Source organism: Malus domestica, chromosome 07 (assembly GCF_042453785.1).
Source record: "Malus domestica chromosome 07, GDT2T_hap1".
NCBI classification, from domain to species: Eukaryota; Viridiplantae; Streptophyta; class Magnoliopsida; order Rosales; family Rosaceae; genus Malus; species Malus domestica.
Window position 1 is genome coordinate 34,226,556 of NC_091667.1, and position 18,449 is coordinate 34,245,004.

Consider the following 18,449-nt stretch of genomic DNA (forward strand, 5'->3'; position numbering starts at 1 on the left):
TTTTAAAGATCATTTATGCAAAAAATAAATTAAAACTATGATCGTTTAGTCAATCTATTGTAGCATTTATATAGACGGTTCGTAATGTTTTTATCAATACCGTTCATTTGCTTTCAAACAGTTTGATGACTAAACGACCTTATTTTTAATTAATTTTTTGTAGATGCGATCTTTATATGATAATTTATTATTTGAACGGTTCTGATTATAAACACGAAGTTCTATAAACATGAAGTCTAGTTACAAAGTAGCGCAAGATCTTAGTCGCAATGGGGAGTTAGGGAGGAAAGGTAATAACGAATCGAATAAAGTGTGGTACATTATCTTGGAATATTGATGTTCACCGGAAGTTGCGCCACTTTGTTTTTTTTATTTGGAAAATGGGAATACATTACCCAAGTTGCGCTAATTTGTTTGGCGATGCTGTCAGAAAGTGTTGGCAGTTAGGGCAAATCTTCAGCGCAAAGGAATACGACTTGACACATATTGTCGTAACTATGGTGTTGCGGAGGCGTCCTGGTGTCATATGTTTTTCCAGTGCATGTATGCAAAAGGTATTTTGGGTTGAGAGTCTAATCCAGCTGGATTATAAATTGGTGCTAGTTTGGTCGAGTTTGGCCGATTTGGTCTTTTATGTTATGTTAAACAAAATTTGGATTGAGGATCTTGAATGTTATCTCGAATATCTTCGTTAATATTGGTGTTAATTCTTATAATAATAACGAAATCGCTATCTTTTCATCTTTAAAAAAAAAGTTTTGGGATCAAGAACTTGTAATTTATACCAAATGGCAAGTTATTGAGTTTGAAAAGTTATATGCGTAAACAAATCAAAAAATTTATTATGTTTCAGTGTATAACACAGTTAATGGACAGAGAGTTGAATGAACCGTCAATGATCTAACCCTAGAAAATAAGAGTAAGAGTTTCCTTGAATTTGAGTAGGATACACAAATAACTATTTGTATACGTGACTGATTGGAGAGAATCGAACATCGAACCTATCCTAATTCTAACTAGTTACTCTATTAAAGGCGATTTTCTTTGGGCTTCAATTTTAAAAGGCCTGTTTTCTTAGCAATAAGAATTTTGGGTCAGATATTGTTCAAACCCAATAAGAATCTTGGGTCAGATAATGTTGAACTGGAAGTCAATTTTTTCCATAGAAAAAAGGGATTGAAAATAATATGAACACTCAACATTCCAAAAGCATCTCTTTGAACAAAAAATAAATAAATGAATTTTCAATTTATTGATGAATTAAATCGAATTGAAATAAAAGAATACATGCTTTTGTTTGTTTTTTTTTTCCTGTTTTCTACTAAAGCTATGCTGTATCACTTTTTATACTTGTATTCCTGCCTCTCCTTGAAAATGTTGACCTAGTTATTAGCTTTTTGTATCCTCTAAAGCGGCCTGTAATAATTTTTTTTAAGGTCAGTTCAATGGAATTAACGAAAAGAAAAAAATACGGAAAAGTCTTGGGTGCAATATACACGTCAGTATCTTTCCAATCACGCGAAGAAAGATACTAACAAGAGATATATCCCAATTGTATATAAGAATCTCTCTACAATTCCTCCCCGAAAATCACACAAGACTCTTAATACCTGAGCTGATGGGATGAGGTTATGGCAGGTAGTGTCACAAGGATATGGACAGTCAATTTCCTTTGTTACTCTTCTGCCGAAGTACCAGTCACCTACTGCTTCTGCAATTGTCTGTAAAAACACCTTATCAGTCCACAACCTTTACCCAAATCTTCTTACTTTCTTAGCATATGAAATGAGAGAGGATCCTCGCCGGATCCTCTTTGTGAGGATCCCGGAAATCCTTCAATCACATTTGTTTATTATACATCGTACGACCAATTTTTATTAGGAATTGTTTATATTCAATTTTAAATAAAAAAATTTACAATAATTTTTAATCGCACGATGTATGATGAACTGTGTGATTGGGGAATCTGGCGAGGATACTCACAAAGAGGATGATCCTCCTAGATATGAAATTACATGGATTTCCTTAAACTATAGCAATATTAACAATATTACCTTATTATGCACCCTTGGAGAATCATCACCAAACCATGTGTCCTGAGACTCACTTTGGCAATGAGCAAAGCATGAATTGAGGAAAATCCCTCCTCTTCTGGAATATTTGTAGAACAATCCCATCGCAACGATCATATCGCGCCTGTATTCTGACAATTAAAGAAAGGAAAAAAAAACGAGGATTCAGATGACGCGCTTCCATAATCAGGTTGGTTAAAGAAAAGCATGCAACTGGAAGGAAAGAATTGAAGAACCTTGCAATGTATTTAACTGTTCAGGGTTGCATGCTGCCGGATTCAATTTGCAACGGCTCCAATGTCCGTGTGGATCTGCTGAGGCCGGCACCAATATGTGATGGAACTGTGGACATTACAAGGTCTATTGATTGAGAAGGACTAATTACGTGCATCACGCGATAAGAGATGCAGGGAGAAAATGGGTATGAAGGACGTTGCAGCTAAGTTTACGCCTTCCCAATAGTTCATACCTGGTAAACATCATAGGCGGAGTTCAATATGAAGAAAGGTGTTGTGATGAACTTCAATGCATACTGTGGGAAGAAACACTGCATCAAAGGCAAGGCAAATGTTAAAACAACATGTGATTACAAACCAATGACATGCATTAATCGGCTAAGAGTTCGGTGATGGATGCCACGAAAATCTTACCAGCTCCGGATAAATGGAATTCTTCGTGCAGTTCTCGTCCAGATTCTTCTCTACTCCCTGCCATCCATATACTTATAAGAACATCCGAAATATATAATCGATAAAAAAATTGGTTTGTTTCAGCATTAGAAGATGCTACCTGTAGAGTCACAAGATCTTTTACGAAATACCTCATGGTGTGGTTCAAATTTATATCTCGTCTGCAACAAAATATGACACCGAAATTTCAAGATACACGCATTAATTAACTGACATATACTTTGGAGTTGGAAAATGAACGTAACGAACTTACTCATCGAGAAAGAATCCGGCGTCACTCAAGCATTTCACACTGGTATTGCTTGGTAAGTAGTTAGTGAAGCTGTTACAGTGCAAAAACGATGCTAAACCCCCAGCAGAACAACCTGATAGCAAAGCCTAGAAAACAGATGGAATGCAATGAGTAGTTGAATTCGAATGTCTAAGTTCGCATCGAAAATGTCTACGCAATTTCTTTGATCCGCGTTACCTTACGTGCTTGTCGTAAACCTTTCGGCAGAAGATCAAGGATGATTGCTTCCCAAATCTTTTGCCCTCTGAAATAGAGCAACGATGTCTGTCACATTCATTTCACACGCCCATTACATGCAAAGAAATGATCAGTTAATAAAGTATATAACGTTGAATTTTACGGGGCGACATTGATATGAAAATATTGTTGATAAAAGTGTGAAGGTTAAGAACGTGGGAAGGAAATATTTGTTTAGAGAGATATACCCCGTTATTAACTACTGCATCTCCAGCAAATGAAGCTCCATCACAATATCTAAGCTTCACTCGGTTCCAGTTGTAAAAATCTGGTTCAATATTAGAACATAACGGTTGAATTTAAGAATATAACAATATCCCAAACGAATTGAGTGCAAGATTTTCACTAAAAAAATTTTCAACCATTTTAAAAGCATTTATAAACGAGCTCTAAAAAAAATTATGTTGGCCAATAAGAGCTATCAAATAATTCACATATCAAGCTTACAGATTCGCTCCCGCACTTGGCATGTAGATGCAGACCAATAAGAAAGAGAAACAAACATGTAGGTTTAGGCTTTTTAGCCCACTATTGCACCGTGCAAACCAACAAATAAGTAGGAAAGAAGAATCAAACTCAACACCATTCAAAAAAGACTCACAACCACTAGTCTCGTCAAAGCTTAGAGGTTATTTGATAGCCATTTTGTTTTAAAAACCTAATATCTTTTTTGGTAACCACTTTCAGTTTTCAGTTTTCTATAAGATGAAAATTGAAATTGATATAAGATTTCAGTTTGTAGTTTTCAAAAAAGTGAAAACTAAAAACTAAAAATTGAAAACGAAATAGTTATCAAATGACCTCTTAAGTTTTCAAATAATAGGCCAACAATATGTATCAAGCTTACACCTTTCTCATGTAGAAATAAGTTAAACCCATAGGAAAAGAGAGACAATCATATAGATGTAACCACAATACAAACCAACCAATATTTTAAAAAACGAGCCTTGAGGTGCGCGTAGGCGGCTTTGGAGGTGGGCCAGTGATGAAAATGCCTCTACCCAACATGAGTAGGCCTAAGCTCGCCTAGACATGATCGAGGTGCGCATAGGCGGTTGAGGTGCACCTAAGGAGTTCGATTGGGCTTTTTTTTTCCCCTAAAAAAAACTGCCCAAGTTCAAGTTCAACTAGCCTATATGACATACCCACCAAGTTCAAGTTCAACTATACTATATGACATACCTCCAAGTTCAACTGGACTATATGACATACCCTTCAACTAGACTATATATTAATAATTTTAGGTTGTGAGGCTATCGCCTAGGCGGGCTTATCCGTGAAACGCCTTGGCTTCACTTTTGCTTTTTAAAACATTGAGACCACCAAAGAAATAAAGAACGATAATCAAACTCAATACCCCACTCAAAGAAGGCACACAACTACTAATCCTAAAAACTAAAGCTGTCAGATAACGAGTCAACAACGTATACAATGCTACAAATTGCAAATTCAATGTATTGGAAGTTCAGATAGATTAAGTGGATGAAACCATGCCATCAAGGACTGGAGTAAGAGGTCTACATCTTTGAGTTACTGTAGTTTTGCCTACCCAAGTAGATTCAGAACTTTCAACTGGACGACCAACAGCAAGAAAAAATGACAAAACAGGAAAGCCTGGCCCTGGAAGGATGGTCAGCTAGATGAAGCTCCCACTGAGAAAATAGCTGTCATCTATACTTTTTCACGTGAAGGGACAACAGAAAATGCAAAGGAAACATGGACTGTCCGCCGTGTACAACTTCCCACTGATCACAAGACCCACATTCCTCAAATGCATGATTAACAAAAGTGCTAATTTTTCTTTTCTGATGATTAAAGATCTAAGTAATTCAACAGCATTCGGAATTAGTCGTAAATTATGAAATCATTAAATGCAGAGAAACAAATCTCTCTTAGCTGTATGTCAAAACGTATAGACCTAAATTATGAAAGCAAAGTATGGGCTAAAGCATGCGAAAATGTGATGGCATATATGGACCACAAGATTGACTCGTATGAGTAAATAGAAGAAAATTTCGACAAGGTTGTGTGACTATAGAATGAGATTTACTTTGGATATTTGTGTTCAGAGTCTGCAAAGTTAAGAGATTCAGATTGTTCAAGAGAGAGATATTCGGAACGTTCGAGTTTTTGTAAAGTGGACCAGTAAGATGACTAATGGGGGTCACATGATTGAGTGATCCGAATTTTTCAATATGCAGGCTTCGAACACAGAGATCTGAAGTGGATCTCAATGCTTTGACTATGACATCTCTCGTATTAAGTGTTTACGTGAGATCACTATATATGAGTTAAATTGAGAGAAACTTAAGTAGAGTTGTGTTATTATGACAATTTCACACTGAGTAAGACTAACGAGTAGTAGAGTGAAACTAAAATATAAAAGTCTTACGCTTTCGTGAAATGCGTCCTTTGTGATCAGACATTTATACCGAAGTTTTTGTCAAGTTAAATAAATGACTACGCATTGCAGATGATTTAATTACCTGGATTAAGAGATGCATTATTGCTGAGGATTCCAGAAAAGACCTCCCACTTGGTCATATAACGTGTTGATCCTCTTCGCGTGCTGGCTCTATCAGAGCATGATTTTACATCATTGCACCACCCTCCACCCTGATTCAATTCATCAAACGGCTATGATTTAACATCATGATTTATGATTACGAATGCAAAACTTAAAGCTTGATCATAAAGTTTCCCCTTTGGAATTGGAACCCCACACACCAACTTACCTAACTGGTTTAAAATTGATCAACATTGCGTAGTTCACAAGCGAACACAAATGTCACAAAGTAGAGGCCCGAACGAAGAGAGATTTCAGGAATACGTCCGATACATTAAGTGTAATAATACAAATAATTAAAAAAATTAAAAAAAAATTACATTAGATATATTGAGCCGTATTTCCGACGCACTTTATAATCAGTATTGCAGAAGAAAGATTCGAATTGAATACACTCTTAATTAATTAATTACTAATCTCAACTCAATAACTTTAATTTTGTATTAGATTTTCATAAATAAAAAAATAAATCATGACTGCGATCTGTTCCCTAATTGGCAAACCGGACAAAATCTATTGTTGCTGTCAGCCAATTAGATGATGCCACGACAGCCGTGCGGCTGGGCTGAAGCCGCCCACGGCAATAATGCAAATTTGTATATAGTAACGCGCACAAGACACAAGACAAAGTAACAAACAACGGTGTCGTATTGGTTTGGTTTCCCAATTGTACTCGCAATCGGAAGTCCAAGCACAAGTGGAGGTCACGGGTGGCTCTGGTGAGTCACGACTTGTCAACAAAAGTCCATTGATTTAAAAGTAACTACTTACTTTGCGACGTAGTGTAACAGTATTTCAAGTCGATTACTCTTAATTATATTTATTAACTTTAAATATTACTAGATGCTAACCACGGTGTGTTATTTGCTTGAGATGATATTATAGTGACAATTTCTAAAATGCATCTATGCAATAAATAGACTTTAACTCTCAATTACTGTAGCATTATTTCAATTCGATTACTAAACGTATTAACTTTAAATATCACTAGACGCTAACCATTACAAAGTATTGACTCGAGATTAGGGGCGGATGGTCATTGGGATAAGGTGATCCGAATACAACCAAACTACCCAGAGTTTAGAAATATACATGTAAATGTCTTCCAATGACCTTCCAAATATTTGTTACGAGTTCCTTTTTCATTACCAAGTGTTTGATGTAATGCATGTTAAACATATTTCGATAAGTTACGTCGATAATACTCAATAAATTATCTCTATATCAATAATCATTTTGTTTCAATATACGTCGATATGTGCGCAATATAATTAACTAACAACAACAAGTACACAAAAAAAAAAAGAAAAAGAAAGCACTTTTGCCTCGCGGACAGGCTTTTATATTTTCAAAATAATTATAAAAAAGCAAAAAAAAAAAAAGAGCATTACCTCAAACTGCAAAAGCCAGTTTCTTGCTCCGGCCCCGAATCCTCTGTGCAGATGATACGCAGGCAAACTCCCATCCAAGCAAACTAAATAAATAAACAAACAGAAAAACATCTTTAATCTTTCTTTTATTACATAATTACAAGTTGTTGAGTTAATGAGAAGAAACTTACAAGCTCCGAGAGCTGAACCGCGTCGGACAATGGTCATGTTCACCGTGAGCCGCTCCTCGGCGTAAATGCACCGAGGAGCGCACGCCAACAGAGCTGTCGTTACGGCGACCAGGACTGCATTGACATACATCATCGTCGCCTTTATACGCTTTCTCTTCTCTAACGTCGATCTTTCACAGCCATACGTGAAACCCACTGTATATGCAATGACTACGTACTCTTGTAGCTTTCTCGTGCGGCTAAAATTATGCTTGATTTAATGATAAATTAAATCGTGCAGATTTGTTACCAAAAAGAGAGAAGAAAATCGAGGCTTGAAGGAGATGGAGGTGTTTGTCGTGTTAATGGTGGAGCCGTGGAGGTGGTGGGTTTTATAAGCCGATGGAGGAGGATGGTGGGTGGTGGTGGCCCTGGTGAGTCACAGTTCTGAAGTTGGATTGGGTTTGTGGGGCCCAACCTCCCGACTTATTTGTGTGATGGGCCCTATTGGTTATATGCATTATGGTTTCGACGGTGGATGGGCAACCCAAAACCCAATTAAGAACGGTGAGATTGTGGGTTAGTTGTAAATGGGGTCTTAATATTTGGATTAGTTAGAGGTAAGTTAGGTGATTAACCACTTTGAATTTTGGGGGGCTATAAGTGGTTTCAAGCTTGCATGCCAGAATTTGCTGTCAAAGTTGATTACATCATAGTTTACTTCTGCATTCGATTCAAGTTCGAGTCTCGTTCTTTATAATTTGCATCTACTAATTATTTGGTCCAAGTAAAACTATCTTCCTACTCTATTGACGGAAGTCACAAGCTCGGATTTTATGAAACGAAATGTATCGTTTTTTCAATGACACAAGGAAAATCATGTTGATATTATTGATTACATGACATATTTTATTGTGAGTTAAAAAGTTAGGTTGTATGCATGTGGTTCAGTATCCTAGTATATAGCAGGTTGTTGGGTTTTTACTTATGCGCCTCGGATTTGAAACTCTTCCCTTCCCCCTCTTCTTCTAAATTAGTGTAATAGTTTCCAATTCTCTCCCCTTTCATATGATAGTAATTAAAAAAAAAGTTTAAATGGATAAATTTGGGAACACATGTCCTCTTGTTTGGGTTGCTACTTGCAACGTTGTTAGATCTAAGTTTCTAAGATGATGGATCTATCATCTATCAAGCCTTAGTTATCATAAATAATGAAGACTTGACATGTGATTTGCAACTTGCATGCTCCATCTTTGCATTTAATTTTCCTTAATGTTGTGCTTTTAATTAGGATGTGACATATTTGCACTAACATAAAGCTTTTAATTCAATTATCTAAAACATAGTCGATGTTATAAACTAAGTAAAAATATATATTATTGTAAAATTCATTTTTTAAAATTTATTGTATAAAATGTATGTTTTTCTTTTATATCCGTAAATACTATACGAAAGTTATTTCTTCATTTTTTTTTCCCAAACTTTGTTACAAGAAATTTATAATTCAGATGGTTAAGAATATTTACTCATATATCCAAGATTTTTTGTTTGACAACGTTCCCTATAAATATAATAAACAACTATTTTTTAAAATTCCATGAGTCCAAATTAGGCCCAATATGCCAATCCAGCAATTTCTCCGTTGTAAGTTGTAACCCAGCAAACCCAACCCAAAGATGACCATATTAAAATTCCATCATTAAATGCAAATAAATAGGGAAAAAAATAAATTGTAGCAATGTTTTATCAACTTTAATCAAATTCAAGCAATGGTCCCTCAACTAAAAATTCATTATCATTAGTCCCTCAACTTATCAAAATGTGTAGTTATAATCATTTTCATCAATTTCTTCAAAATTTTGTTAAAATAAGTTATGTTGGAATAATAATTTATATAATTAGGGTCTCTCAACTCATCAAAGTGTGTAATTATGGTTATTTTCGTCAACTACGTCAAATTTTTTGTCAAAACAAGTTATGTTGGAAGGACTATTGCTACAATTGGGTTAAAATTAAGGAACCATTTCTCTAGTTGAATTAAAATTGACGAACCAATGATAATGAATTTTTAGTTGAGGGACCATAGCTGTACGTTTTGATGAGTTGAGGGACCAATGGTAATGAATTTTTAGTTGAGGGATCATTGCTCCAATTGAGTTAAAGTTAAGTAACTATAACTACAATTTACTCATATAGAAAATAATAAGAGATAATGTAATAGTTGGGGATAAATTCAAAACATTGTGAAAGTTCTGGGGCGAAAATGAAAAACTAGAAAAAGTTGTTTCCCATTGTATAGAGCTCCGAGAAAAGAGACCAGCTTTGCTTAACCAGATAGGAAGCAAAGGTTTTTCAAAGCCTTCAAAGTCCAAGGTTAGTCCTTTCAACAAATCACTTTTATAAACTCCAAATTCTAATTCCAATTGGCTTAATTTTCTCAGATCTTTAGCTATAATTGTATGTAAATTGCTAAGAATTCTCAAAATTTGGTACTTGGTTTTGTAAATTTACTCAGGCTTGTTTCTTCCTTTGGGTTTTGATAAGAGGTTGTTTGTTTGATGGGGAAATGTAGGAAGGGAAATGAAAATTTGACATTTTGAGTCTTACCCTTTGTTTGGTGGCTGAGAAAATTGAGGGAAAAGGGTAGGAAAATGTTAAAGATTGATACTTTTGTGTGAGATTAGAAAAGAAAATTTTAAAGTTTGATACTTTTGTGTGAGATTGGATTAGGGTCCTAACGGAATTTCCAAAATAGTCAATTTAACTTGCCCAATTGTGGGTACAAAGTATGGCTGAGTTAGGATTTTGTAAGAAAGAGATGCAAAACCAAGTTTTGGAGATTTTTAAATCTTTTGCAGAAGTGGGTTAGGCCTGCCTCTGACGCCCAAGTTCGAATTCCCCTCATTGTAGATTAGAGTAGTATAGAATATCGCCTTGTCAAAAATCTTTTCCTTCACCTATTGATATAAAATGGTGTGCTCGATATGATTTTGAATAAGGAATCGAATCAACTTGAAAAGTTGGCAATAAACTCTTAACATTTTTCTCCTTGATGTTTGGCAGGTTGCATAGGTTTCTCTGCTCAAGTGTCAGACGGAGAAAGCTTGCAACTTTGGTTCCAATTTCTCTGACCGTTTGTGTTACTTTATATGCATTGAAATCAAGTTTGAGATAAGAATAATAAATTGTGTGGTCGATTAGTTATGGAGCCTCTCTGGAAGCTTTTTTATTTGCTGGAGCCTGCACCTATTACTCTAGTTGTAACTGCAGTAGGCGTGACTTTTGGATCTGCATTTCGTGCTCTAAATTATGGGAAAGAAATGGAGAAAAATCGTGACTTATCTGAAACATCAATTACATTAGATAGGTCCCAAGCACTCATGATACCGGTGATGAGCTCTATAAGCTTGCTTTTGATGTTCTACTTGTTCACTTCCGTCTCACAACTCCTCACTGTATTCACAGCCGTTGCCTCCGTCTCCTCCCTATTTTTCTGCATATCTCCTTATATAGCCTATTTGAAGTCACAATTTGGTCTTGCTGATCCATATGTGTCAAGATGTTGTTCCAAGTCATTTACGCGAATCCAAGCGCTGTTATTGCTGTTATGCATCGGTACAGTTTCTGCTTGGCTTGTTTCTGGACATTGGATATTGAACAATTTGTTGGGCATTTCCATATGCGTTGCCTTTGTGAGTCATGTCCGTCTTCCAAATATTAAAATTTGTGCAATGCTCCTTGTCTGCCTATTTGTATATGACATATTCTGGGTTTTCTTCTCTGAGAGAATTTTTGGGGCGAATGTCATGGTATCAGTGGCAACACAACAAGCCTCGAACCCAGTTCATACTGTTGCAAATAGTTTGAGTCTTCCTGGACTGCAAATGGTAACGAAGAAGTTGGAATTGCCTGTGAAGATTGTCTTTCCCAGGAACTTAATTGGTGGAGAGATTCCTGGAGGTGCCAGAGACTTCATGATGCTTGGTCTCGGTGACATGGTATGACATCCTTTTTCAACAATGTAACGACTGAATATAACTAATGATGGCATTTCTTTTTTCGGTTATTGCACTGATCAATGTCGTGCTGCATTCATATTTTTAATTAAAGTTTAACTTGCCAGACTAAGAATAAGATTTATGATGCTATAAGCATTGTGGGTTAGTCCCTAAATCTAGTTAATACTTTTTGAATGTTCCAGTTATGTTGATTATATTTGATCTGGTCATTAAACTAATCGTTAATTACTTGATTTGTCTGGGTCTTCATTTTTTTCTGTTCATTTTCTATGTCTACAAATTAACTGGTTCAGACTACCTTTCTCATAATTGCAAGCCCGTAAGATTCTCTTTGTTCTTTAGTGTATTATTTTGACATGATCCTCATGCATATTCTATTCGGAGTAGATACTCTCGCCCCAAGCAATTTATATTTTCTTTTGTGCACATTGCAGGCAATTCCTGCCATGCTACTGGCATTAGTCCTATGTTTTGATCATCGAAGGAGCAAGGATTTGGTAAATCTGTTAGATATGCATTCCTCAAAGGGGCACAAATATATTTGGTATGCCCTTCCTGGATATGCCATTGGCCTGGTTACGGCTTTAGCAGCTGGCATCCTGACACACTCACCTCAACCTGCGCTTCTTTATCTGGTAAGTTCTTTTGTTGTTTTTAAAGTTGATTTGTATTATCAGCTGTTCTCCCATGAGAGTCGATGGATATTGCCGCTTTTATGGTCTGGTTTATTCTGTAAATGGTACATTTAACACTAAGCTATGGTGCTCGACAAAATTAGAGGGTGCTTTTTTGATACGACTAAGAGCTTCCGTTAGCTTCTAGCTCATAGAAGATTTGATTGCACGGTTTGAGTCTCGACCATCTCTTTTAATACTCCTGCTTTATTGGTGAATGTAGGTGCCTTCGACGCTGGGACCAATTGTTTTCATTTCTTGGATAAGGAAGGAACTAGCGGAGCTATGGGACGGACCCTTGCCAAGCATGAACGATAAAGCTCATCAGATTGAAGTATGATCCGCGTATCTGTGCGGCCGCCCACCTCAGTGCTTGCCTGCAGAGCAAAATGAAAGTTGTACATTCCTTGGAATGGACAATCCTCTATTCCAACTTGAAAAAACAAAACCGATATAGGGAATTAGCAATCGATGTTTATTTTCCGAATTCTCTGATACTTCAAATATTTCCGATCCAATTTCGTTGGCAACTAATGAATGAAATGTACGTGTCAATCTCGTCATACCTTATTACAGAAACATCTTTGAAATAAAGAGATTATATATTTTCTTGGTAAAACTGATCAAGCAGATGTCTGAAAGGGAGAGAAATGAGAAGACAGCTTAAACAGAACAACAGACAACATAGGGAGAAAAACACACTTCAACAGAACTAGAAACCGCAAAAGAATTAAAACATGACGTTAGGACAGGCAAAGCGTTATTACAAGGGTACTCGCTGTGCTTAAGTGATGGTGAGCATGACCACCGCGTTGATTACCGCAGGATGAGTGATTTAATCTTTATACGGCATATAAATCTCAAAATTTTGAATTTCTTTGGCAATAGTTAATAACTTAATATAGCGGTGATACTCACCATAACAAAAACGGCCCCACTCTAGTTCAAAGGGTTGGTCTATTGTCTTGATCAATTGGCCTAACGTAAGGTACATTTTTATTAAAAATGAGACTAACTGGTAGTTTCGTTACAGCAATCTACTCTTTTAGGGGCTGAAAAGACTCACAGAGAAATTTCAGTATTTTTCTGCCCACCATGTGATTCACCAGCATCAAGAATCGTTCCAAAATGTACCATTTAAATATGAATTTCATTCTTAATCAGTGTTTTTTTTTTCAAAAAAAAAAAAAAAAAAAGTTCATTTGGTTTGCGAAACCACATCTCGTGTTTTATTGGAGTGATGAGAAACGGCGCCGTCGTCGACTGCTTTCCCATCCCCTCCTTTACTTCTTTCAGTCTACGGAGTTGCAGAGAGATTAAGAGAGAAGACTCAGAAGAATTCGAATGGGAACTTCAGTTCAGGTAACGCCGTTGTGCGGCGTCTACAACGAGAACCCGCTGTCGTATTTGGTCTCAATCGACGGCTTCAACCTCCTCATCGACTGCGGCTGGAACGACCACTTCGACCCCTCCCTCCTTCAACCCCTCTCCAGGTCTCTCTCTCTCTCTCTTCCTCTTCAATTCAATCTCTTACTTGCATTCTATTCGGAGCTTCAATGGTGGAATTGTGGTGGTGCAGGGTAGCTTCGACGGTGGATGCAGTGTTGTTGTCGCATCCAGATACACTTCACCTCGGCGCGCTTCCGTACGCCATGAAGCAGCTCGGCCTCTCTGCGCCCGTCTTCTCCACCGAGCCGGTTTACAGATTAGGTCTCCTCACTATGTATGATCAGTTCCTCTCTCGCAAGGTAGCTCCACAATCAATCCACAAATCATAATTTTATGCTAATTTACAGATTGTATGCATTTGGTTTTCTAATTTTGGTTAATTTTGATTTAATTTTTGTTTAATTTTGCAGCAAGTATCAGACTTTGACCTTTTTACACTGGATGACATTGATTCTGCATTCCAAAATTTCACCAGATTAACCTATGCTCAAAATCACCATCTTTCTGGTATGCCAATAAACCCTAATTATTATTATGCATTATTCATAAATAATATAAACTAATAAAAGTAATGGTGGAGTGAATACGAATGTATTAATGTATTCAGTTTGTAGGCAAAGGAGAGGGAATTGTGATTTCACCCCATGTGTCTGGGCATCTCTTGGGCGGTACCGTCTGGAAGATAACAAAGGATGGGGAGGATGTTATATATGCTGTGGACTTCAACCATCGAAAAGAGAAGTAATTCTTCACTCTCTTTTTTAACTCTGAGTGGAAATTTGGTTATTTTTATGTGTAGATGATGTTTTGGAATAAAGAATGATGGTTTGAACTGCTTACTGCTGTGTTTTTCTTCAGGCATTTGAACGGAATTAATCAATCAGCCTTCGTACGCCCTGCTGTTCTGATAACAGATGCCTATAATGCTTTGAACAATCAGCCTTATAGACGCCAAAAGGACAAGGAATTTACAGGTATCTTAAGTATTCTTATGAACCAGGAATTGAAATGTTTGTTTCTCTTCATTGTTTCGGTTTTTCTGTTGCAGAACATGTATGGAACAAACAACTATCTGTACATGTAAATGAATGAGGTTCTTTTATTCCGTGTCTCAATTTTTTATTCTGGCTATTATTCAGATGCTATAAAGAAGACTCTACGATCTGATGGAAATGTGCTATTACCTGTTGATACTGCCGGCCGGGTTATGGAACTTGTCCAGATATTGGAATCGGTAGGGGAGATGAGTACTGTTTTCTATCCTTACTACAACAATGCAACAATTTTATCTTGTCAAGTATGTTGCATTTATTGATATTGGTTCTTCCCATCAATTGCAGTGTTGGACAGAGGAAAATTTGAACTATCCCATCTTCTTTCTAACATACGTTGCGTCTAGCACAATCGATTACGTAAAAAGTTTCCTTGAGTGGATGAGTGATGCGATAGCAAAGTCCTTTGAGAAAACACGTGAGAATGTTTTTAATTTGAAGTAAGTGGTGTTTTTTATGTGTGTTACTCATGACTATTTGAAATTTTGAGCCACTAAGTACAATATTACTGTTTCTGAACGATTTACTATCTATGTTTGCAAACATTTGCAGGCGAATCAGACTTCTAGTTAGCAAGAGTGAACTTGACGATGCTCCTGACGGTCCCAAGGTTTACAATATATACATTTTGGAGTATTTTATTTTTATTTTGCCTACTAGTTTGAATGACTTTGACACATTTGTCCAATACAGGTTGTTTTAGCATCCATGGCCAGTTTAGAAGCTGGTTTCTCTCACGATATATTTGTAGAATGGGCAAATGACCCCAAGAATCTTGTCCTTTTTACAGAACGAGCCCAGGTATCCTAGGTCCTTGACATAACTATCATTTTCAGGTGTTAAATGTTATGATTATCATTCTATATATTTTTTTGTTGCATTAATTGGCACCATATGTTGAGACCTTAAGCTGCTTATGTAGTTTGGAAGTTTAGCTCGCATGCTTCAGGCAGATCCGCCTCCAAAAGCTGTTAAGGTTACCATATCCAAAAGGGTCCCTTTGGTTGGTGAGGAGCTAATTGCTTATGAAGAAGAGCAGAACAGAATAAGAAAGGAAGAAGCTCTAAAGGCTAGTCTTGTAAAAGAGGAGGAATCAAAAGCTTCTCATGGGGCTGATGTCAACACGAGTGATCCAATGATCATTGATGCTAGTAATACACATTCTTTGCCGGATGGTAGGTTTGAAAACATTTTCTGTTTGAGAAACTTTCTTTAGATGGGCATGTCCTATTTGAATGAGGTCAAGCATTTACTAATTCTTTTGACCTTGTAGTGAAGCTTTCCATGCAAGTTCTTTTCTTCTGAGAAGCTTTTGTGATAATTTGTTGCAGCAGCAGGTCCACAAGGCAGTGGATACCGGGACATTTTAATAGATGGATTTACTCCTCCTTCTACCAGTGTTGCCCCTATGTTTCCCTTCTATGAGAATAGTACCGAGTGGGATGACTTTGGTGAAGTTATAAATCCGGATGATTATGTCATAAAGGATGAAGACATGGACCATGGAGCTATGCATGTAAGTTTTGATTGTGAATCATCATGTTCATTGGTTTCTTCCAAGTTTAATTATTATTCTTTTAAGTCTGAGCTACTTAGATTCTGACTCGGTATGGGGGGATAAAATGTGTATAAGAATGGTCTCATATCTTAGGTGATGTTGGAAGGTTGACATAAGGTCCTCTGGAAACCATCCTTATCAAGAGTTAAAAGTTGGACGAGGCATATTGTTTAGCATTCCCCATCGTAGTCAGATTCTTGATGTGTCTATAAGACTAGTAGTGGGATCTCCGTGATTTTCCCGGGCATGTTAGCTATATTTGCTTGCCATCAAATTTTTTTTCTCTCTGAAAGGAACTTGTCTCTGGTCCACTACGTAAAATTGTTGCCATCTTTTTAAACAGAGATTTGTACATGCCATTATGCTTCACTATATTAACATTTTATCTGCCTCAGGTTGGTGGTGATATGGATGGAAAACTTGATGAAGGCTCTGCTAGTTTGATACTTGACACGAGGCCTTCAAAAGTTGTATCGACTGAATTGACCGTAAGTAGAAGTCTGCTAAATTAATTTATAGTTTTTTCAATCTTGACGTCAACTGAAACTAAGTTCTATTCTGGTTTATTCTCTAATTCAGGTTCAAGTGAAGTGTTCATTGATTTATATGGACTTTGAGGGCCGTTCCGATGCAAGATCCATCAAATCAATTCTTTCCCATATGGCTCCTCTAAAACTTGTAAGTTTACTAATTGAATCTATTTAATCAGCTCTTGAAATGCACTCATGGTCAGTCTTTCAGGTTGGCCCGAGAAGTGTTTTTTCACTTAATAAAACCAACCTTATGGTATAATATTTTTTTTTTTTCCTGGAGGTTTTGGTTCATGGAACAGCTGAGGCCACGGAACATTTGAAGCAACACTGCTTGAAACACGTTTGTCCGCATGTTTATGCTCCTCAAATTGAAGAAACAATTGATGTTACTTCTGATTTATGCGCTTATAAGGTAAAACCTTAGAAGAAAACTAATCTATTTATTAGTTGATCTGTGGCTCAGAAGTCCTAATTAAGTTATTTTCACATTATGTGAATGCAGGTGCAATTGTCTGAGAAGTTAATGAGTAACGTGCTCTTTAAAAAGGTAGGCTTGAGAGCGTCAAGATGCACCTTATGTTGTCTATATCATAATCATATCGTCCTCACCATTCTGATGTAATTGCAAACACAGGTTGGAGATTACGAAATAGCATGGGTTGACTCTGAGGCAGGAAAGACAGAAAATGATATGCTATCTTTACAACCCCTCTCAAACCCACCTCCACCACATGAATCTGTCCTTGTTGGTGACTTAAAAATGGCTAATTTCAAGCAATTTCTTTCCGACAAAGGTGTTCAGGTACCATTTCTGTTCATTGCTTAACTTGTTGGACTTTGTTTCGCCCCCAAAATTCGTTATGTGAAGTTATCTCAAGTTCTCAACTTCATGTTTTGAAGACCAGAGATAGGGTTAAGCTCTAGGGAACTATTATATTTACCACCATCTTGATCTGATGACCTTGACAGGCTGAATTTGCTGGTGGCGTGCTGAGATGCGGTGAATATGTGACACTACGCAAAGTTGGGGATGCAAGCCATAAGGTTGGTCATATACAGATATGCAAATAGTATTAGCACCCAAATTTTCAGTACTAAGAGGTCCATAGCTAGAGTTCTGGTTTTGCAGATGGAAAGTCTGACTGGCGTATTTATAATATTTTTTTCTTTCGTAGGGTGGTGGTTCCGGCACCCAACAAATTGTGATCGAAGGCCCCTTATGTGAGGATTATTACAAGATTCGGGAGTATCTCTACTCACAATTTTATTTGCTTTAAGTAGAGATGCATAATCTGTAACGCTTCTTGACGAACTGTAATTTAAACGAGATGTTAATTTCCAGGGATTTCAGGGAACACGGTAGAGTTTTAATTTAAATGCGGGACGTGTTTTCCGCTGCAGTTGTCATTGTGTTCATGCTTGATGGAAATCTTTCGAAACACATCGGCAGTTCCTCTTTATTTTTTGTCAATACAAGTTAGCATGAATTAAGGAAACAAAACATGTTTGGTGAGTTAGAGACCCACTTGCCTTGCCTCCTATGCCTAGTCCAAGCGTGTTAACTTCAGTTAGTACCAAGACGGCAAGACATACGTAAGACAACAAAACATCCCAATCGAATCAGTCTCACATTTTAACTTTTTCATATTGCAACAAGTGATTGAGTTGAGACAATGCGACAAACACAATAGGTAAATTACAATTTTATGCATTTTGGCCTTTAAACGTTGCAATGTGTGATTGGCTTTTTGATCCCTTGCCCGACCAA

At 36.9% G+C, this 18,449-nt stretch overlaps 3 protein-coding genes across 4 annotated transcripts; 2 read left to right on the forward strand and 1 right to left on the reverse strand.

The window, feature by feature from the left end:
- Window positions 1–1,233: 1,233 nt before the first annotated feature.
- Window positions 1,234–7,763, reverse strand: LOC103439776 (pectin acetylesterase 9). Its single transcript, XM_008378391.4, has 13 exons — window positions 7,418–7,763; window positions 7,248–7,330; window positions 5,777–5,906; window positions 3,479–3,558; window positions 3,231–3,317; window positions 3,015–3,139; window positions 2,862–2,922; window positions 2,723–2,779; window positions 2,542–2,619; window positions 2,309–2,414; window positions 2,055–2,203; window positions 1,611–1,721; window positions 1,234–1,416 (listed from the first exon to the last, which is right to left on the reverse strand). Exons 1-13 carry the CDS (start codon window positions 7,548–7,550, stop codon window positions 1,390–1,392), a joined length of 1,227 nt encoding a protein of 408 aa, XP_008376613.1. The 5' UTR covers window positions 7,551–7,763; the 3' UTR covers window positions 1,234–1,389.
- Window positions 7,764–9,615: 1,852 nt separating this feature from the next.
- Window positions 9,616–12,708, forward strand: LOC103439775 (signal peptide peptidase-like 1). The gene is made up of 4 exons (XM_070825479.1): window positions 9,616–9,769; window positions 10,460–11,394; window positions 11,850–12,050; window positions 12,313–12,708. Exons 2-4 carry the CDS (start codon window positions 10,600–10,602, stop codon window positions 12,427–12,429), a joined length of 1,113 nt encoding a protein of 370 aa, XP_070681580.1. The 5' UTR covers window positions 9,616–9,769; window positions 10,460–10,599; the 3' UTR covers window positions 12,430–12,708.
- A 547-nt stretch (window positions 12,709–13,255) lies between these two features.
- Window positions 13,256–18,182, forward strand: LOC103439774 (cleavage and polyadenylation specificity factor subunit 2). Of its 2 annotated transcripts, none has more exons than XM_008378386.4 (18): window positions 13,256–13,582; window positions 13,669–13,837; window positions 13,949–14,045; window positions 14,153–14,279; window positions 14,397–14,512; window positions 14,678–14,772; window positions 14,879–15,030; window positions 15,143–15,200; window positions 15,284–15,391; window positions 15,513–15,765; window positions 15,922–16,106; window positions 16,544–16,636; window positions 16,728–16,826; window positions 16,962–17,093; window positions 17,184–17,228; window positions 17,316–17,483; window positions 17,651–17,725; window positions 17,857–18,182. In XM_008378386.4, exons 1-18 carry the CDS (start codon window positions 13,434–13,436, stop codon window positions 17,956–17,958), a joined length of 2,223 nt encoding a protein of 740 aa, XP_008376608.3. In that variant the 5' UTR covers window positions 13,256–13,433; the 3' UTR covers window positions 17,959–18,182. The 2 variants fall into 2 exon arrangements, with proteins under 2 accessions (XP_008376608.3, XP_070681581.1); XM_070825480.1 differs by having other exon boundaries at window positions 15,925–16,106.
- Window positions 18,183–18,449: the final 267 nt, after the last annotated feature.

Coding starts and splice junctions, on each gene's coding strand:
- LOC103439774 (XM_008378386.4), top strand. CDS start 13,434: ATGGGAACTTCAGTTCAGGTAACGCCGTTGTGCGGCGTCTACAACGAG. Junction 14,280..14,396: donor TTCAACCATCGAAAAGAGAA/GTAATTCTTCAC, acceptor GTTTTTCTTCAG/GCATTTGAACGGAATTAATC. Junction 16,637..16,727: donor TTGTATCGACTGAATTGACC/GTAAGTAGAAGT, acceptor TCTCTAATTCAG/GTTCAAGTGAAGTGTTCATT.
- LOC103439776 (XM_008378391.4), bottom strand. CDS start 7,550: ATGATGTATGTCAATGCAGTCCTGGTCGCCGTAACGACAGCTCTGTTG. Junction 3,559..5,776: donor TAATGCATCTCTTAATCCAG/GTAATTAAATCA, acceptor ATATTGAACCAG/ATTTTTACAACTGGAACCGA. Junction 1,722..2,054: donor CTCCAAGGGTGCATAATAAG/GTAATATTGTTA, acceptor GTGTTTTTACAG/ACAATTGCAGAAGCAGTAGG.
- LOC103439775 (XM_070825479.1), top strand. CDS start 10,600: ATGGAGCCTCTCTGGAAGCTTTTTTATTTGCTGGAGCCTGCACCTATT. Junction 11,395..11,849: donor TGCTTGGTCTCGGTGACATG/GTATGACATCCT, acceptor TGCACATTGCAG/GCAATTCCTGCCATGCTACT. Junction 12,051..12,312: donor AACCTGCGCTTCTTTATCTG/GTAAGTTCTTTT, acceptor TGGTGAATGTAG/GTGCCTTCGACGCTGGGACC.